Source organism: Acyrthosiphon pisum, chromosome X (assembly GCF_005508785.2).
Source record: "Acyrthosiphon pisum isolate AL4f chromosome X, pea_aphid_22Mar2018_4r6ur, whole genome shotgun sequence".
In the NCBI taxonomy this organism is placed as follows: Eukaryota; Metazoa; Arthropoda; class Insecta; order Hemiptera; family Aphididae; genus Acyrthosiphon; species Acyrthosiphon pisum.
In genome coordinates, this window is record NC_042493.1 from 108,665,913 (window position 1) to 108,670,306 (window position 4,394).

Here is a 4,394-nt window from a genome sequence, read left to right on the forward strand (position 1 = left end):
AACCACCTGAAAATATTGTATTATACCGACCGATATCACTCCTTCCAAGTCTATCTAAACTTTTAGAGAAACTTCTGCTTAAACGCCTAAAACCGATTGAGGAAAAAAATCTTAAACCAGAACATCAGTTTGGATTTTGCAACAAACATTCAACAATCGATCAAGTACATTGAGTTACTAATGTGATAAGTAAATTTCTTAAAGAAAAAAAGTACTGCTCTGGAGTATTCCCTGACGTAGCCCAGGCCTTAGACAAAGTCTAGCACAAAGGATTCCTCATCAAACTGCGTGATCAACTGCCACGTACCTTGTGTACACTTTTTGAATCATACTTGACCGACCGTGAATTTTGAGTCATATTCAAAGAAGCGATAACCGAATAGAAAGATATATCAGCGAGAGTACCGCAAGGTAGTGTTTTAGGACATATCCTGTATTTCTCTATACGGCCGACAAAAAATTAGAAAACTTTATTGGTCAGTCGGACCTCACTCCGAGTTGACTATCGAAAACAAATGTCTACTGTATGTAGCGAGAATAAAACTGATCTGGATATATGGCATTCAATTGTGGGGTTGTGCCAGTAAGTCTAACATCGATGTAATACAACGCTGTCAAAACATTGCTCTTCGGACCATCACTGCAGCCTACCGGTTCGAAAGAAACAACACAATTCACCGTGATATGATGCTGCCTACAATAGCTGACGAAATCCAAAGGTTTGCTCGCAAACACGAGATGAGGCTAGATCACCATGTCAATTCATTGGCCATCCAACTATTAGATAACTCCAAGGATATCAGACGTCTTAAGCGTCTGAAACCATACAACTTAGTTTAAGATTTTAGATTAAGGCAGGAGGCACTTCATTAGAAGTGACTCAACGTGTAATATATATATAATTTATATCTATATGTAAAATATGTATAATTTTCAAACATATTTATAAAGACCTTTGGATCGTTTAAATAATACGTAGCCTCAGGGCATTTAATAAAATAAAAAAAAAAGTATTTGATATTAATGTTGGAATTAAAAAACAAGTTAAAATGTATTTTAGTAAGAATTTTCTACATATTACCTTTTAAATTATTTTTTTCTGACAGTGACTGTTCAGCAGCTTCATTTTCTATTGGGCTTATAAATTGATTTTCACATGTACTCAATACAGGCACCTCTTTAATTGACATAGGCAAAGCTAATGATTTGAAAAAATAATTTTAATTTTATATTAATATATAGATTTTAAATACAATTTTATTATGAAAAAGAAATATAACATCAGAGAAAGATTATTTAAAAGAACATTCCCAAGTCATTATCTTGGATTAACTGATTTAAGAGGGGAAATTACTATTTTAAGCATGTATAACCAACCAGAATAAGTAAGTTTTATATTTTCTGTGGTCATTAAGGATAGATTATTGAAAATTAATATGGAATTAATTAATATCAAAATGTTTAAATCAATAATTACATATTGCAGTTGCAACCTCACATTATTAAATATAAATATATAATATATTATAATATAAACAAAAAGGAATTGTGGTTATGAACTAGTGTTTTTACTGTATGGGTTTGTTTTATTCTAATTTATTATTAAAACCTTCATTTTTATATTAAAACGTAAGAAGATTATAATATTATACATTTTTTCTTTTAAAAAAAAAAGTTTAAAGTTATTATATTATATTGCAAAATAAAACCTTGTATTTACCTAAGCAATAATAAGAGAATGCTGATTAATAATTAAAAAGTTAATACAAAATAAAATGACAAGTAATTAATTTTCTTCTTACCAATATCTAAAAATAATGATGGAACAGCGTCTGGTTTTAATCTGTTCTTTGATTCACTATTCTTAAAACAATCAAGTTCAAAATGAATACTACAAACTCTTGTACCGCTTATTACTATTTTAGCAGGATCTCTTTTTAATCCGCATTTTTCCATCCACTTTTCTCTCAGCGTCAAATCCTTAGGATAGCCGAAGAGACTAACATCCTTTGAAAGCCTGTTCGAGCAATTTTTAATGGAACATCGTAATCCAGGCCTTAAATAACGGTCCTTTAAAATTTAAACACAAAATTCATATAAATAAAATATATTAATATTAAAAACAGCTAGGTTGCCAATTATAAAGTATAAATTAAAATATAATACGAGCTAAATACATATTGTATTGATATAACATTCAATTGTCTAGTTTGTATAGTCTATATATTTAGCATAGTCTAAGACTATTTTTTGTTAAAACTAGAGTCTAAGGATCCTTCCATGTCTTTGTAACCAAAATAATGAAGTATAGAGGGTACTGGTTTTGAATAACAGAATCAAAATACTACTCATGGTAACACTTGATAACCTTTCCGAAACATTGCAATGTTGTTCAGGCATAAGCTAAGAACAATTATTGATATTTACAATCAGTGATTATTAGTACCATGTTGGCTGTACAGTATATGATGCAAAACAAATTGTGTCACATATTTATTTGTATATTATGATATAATGAACAGCTTACAAGATGATTATTTCCTTAAAGTAAATAGACACACACCTTTATTTGAGCGTTATTAGTTGACCATTTTGATTTTATATGTTACAAAATATTAGTTTATATTATGTATGCATTAAAGTATATCAAAAATGTTCAGTTGCTATTTTAAAATAGAAATTCATACTGTCATGTACAAGGCTAGTGAATTCATGCATTTGCATATTAATCTTGCTAAGTCGTATTTAATGCTAGGTAACAAAGAAATTCATATCAAAGTATTGTGGTTAAGTATGTGAAATTTTATGTTGCATATTTTTGCATATTTAGAGGTTTATTAACTATTTGGCATATTTATGATGCGTTTTTCTATTTAGAGCAGATAAAGCGAGTACAAATGTACGTATACGAACGTATAGGTATTTAGCCCGCATTAAGCAATTAGTAGAAAACATGTGATATGAAATAGTTTTTACTCTTATCTTCTTGATACTTTTACAGTGGTTCATTCTAGACTATATTTCAGTTGTTATTGTGACATATGTGTACAAACGTTCGTTCAGTTAAATAATATATTTGTTGTGTTATACATTGTATTTTTATTTTTTAATCTACATATTTTTAGGTTTTTAGTGCATATAAATGCATATTTCTGAACTTTTAAAGGCATATTTTAATAGCTTTTAGTGCATACTTATTTAGGCATTTTTTAGAGCATGAACTTACTAGCTCTTAGTATGATTATGACCCTATGACTCTTGTGTAATGAAAGGGAATAATTATGTAATCTATATATCGACTGCTGCAACAAAAACTGTCGTAGCTCAGTTTTACACAACTATTTTTTCAATCTCGTTTATAATTTTTCTAAATTACCAACGAAACTGATAATAGATAAATCAACCAAAGACTTTCTGTACAATAAGATGTAGTTACGGCGACTTCGTTGGAAATTCAGAAAAAAAGCAGGACTGGTTTACTTTTCACAAAAGACCTTGACACTATAGCTAAATGCTTAAATGAATCACACAGATTAATTATAGTAGATATTTCCTAACAATACACTTGTAGCGGCTAAAAAATATACCCCGAGATATTTTACAAAAAGATTAAACACATTGGTGGTCAAACTACTAACTATTTTATAAATATAAATGGACAAGAACAATACTGATGTCTAATTAGAAGTACTACAGAAGAGAAACCAGGATTTTGAAGAACAATGTCCTACATATTCAATAAGGAAAGCATGGAAAATCATAAAAAAGATAAAGATATTAGACTGTATTGAACATGTTTTTTTTTAAATATTAATACTTATTTACTGACCCGCATATTTGTATTACACATATCCTCATTGTTTCTAGTAAGACTTTCAGTTGCCTGTCCTGATGATTTAAAATTATTTACAACAGCATTTTCAATATTTTCCTCTCTGTAAAATTCAGATTCTATGTAATCACTTTCATCATAATAAGCCGATTTTTAAAATTTAATTATAGAAATCCAAAAATATTACTTAGAACGAAAACCATTTCGATCATAAGGTTGGGGAATAGCATTTGAATATAATTGCTTTTGTCCTGGCTTATAGTTTTCTTCTAAAAAATGATCACTACATATACGTTGCCAATCATAACAACGATCAATTCCAAAAACTTTAAGCCATTCTCTTCTTATGTATGCATCCTTAGGAATTCTTTATTCAAAACAAATATCAATGAATACAATAAATTGTTAATGTTAATTAGGAATTCAAAGTAAAAATTACTAAGCTAAGCCGGTTCAAAATGTTTGCACTGTATCCCACACCAGGATAATGAACCATGTCAATAATATGATTCAAAAATTCATGTGCGTTTTTTCACACAGTTTGAGCGAGTAAATTTCTAGA

General features: G+C 29.1%; 1 protein-coding gene across 1 annotated transcript in view; it reads right to left on the bottom strand.

Moving 5' to 3' along the window:
• Positions 1-1,070: 1,070 nt before the first annotated feature.
• LOC115033205 overlaps positions 1,071-4,394 on the bottom strand; it is a 3,450-nt gene continuing 126 nt past the window's right edge. Inside the window, exons 2-5 of the mRNA XM_029485384.1 lie at positions 4,020-4,199; positions 3,830-3,935; positions 1,803-2,070; positions 1,071-1,198 (exon numbers count right to left, since the gene is read on the bottom strand). Coding sequence (XP_029341244.1) covers positions 1,071-1,198; positions 1,803-2,070; positions 3,830-3,935; positions 4,020-4,199 — 682 coding nt within the window. The remainder of the gene's footprint in view (positions 1,199-1,802; positions 2,071-3,829; positions 3,936-4,019; positions 4,200-4,394) is intronic.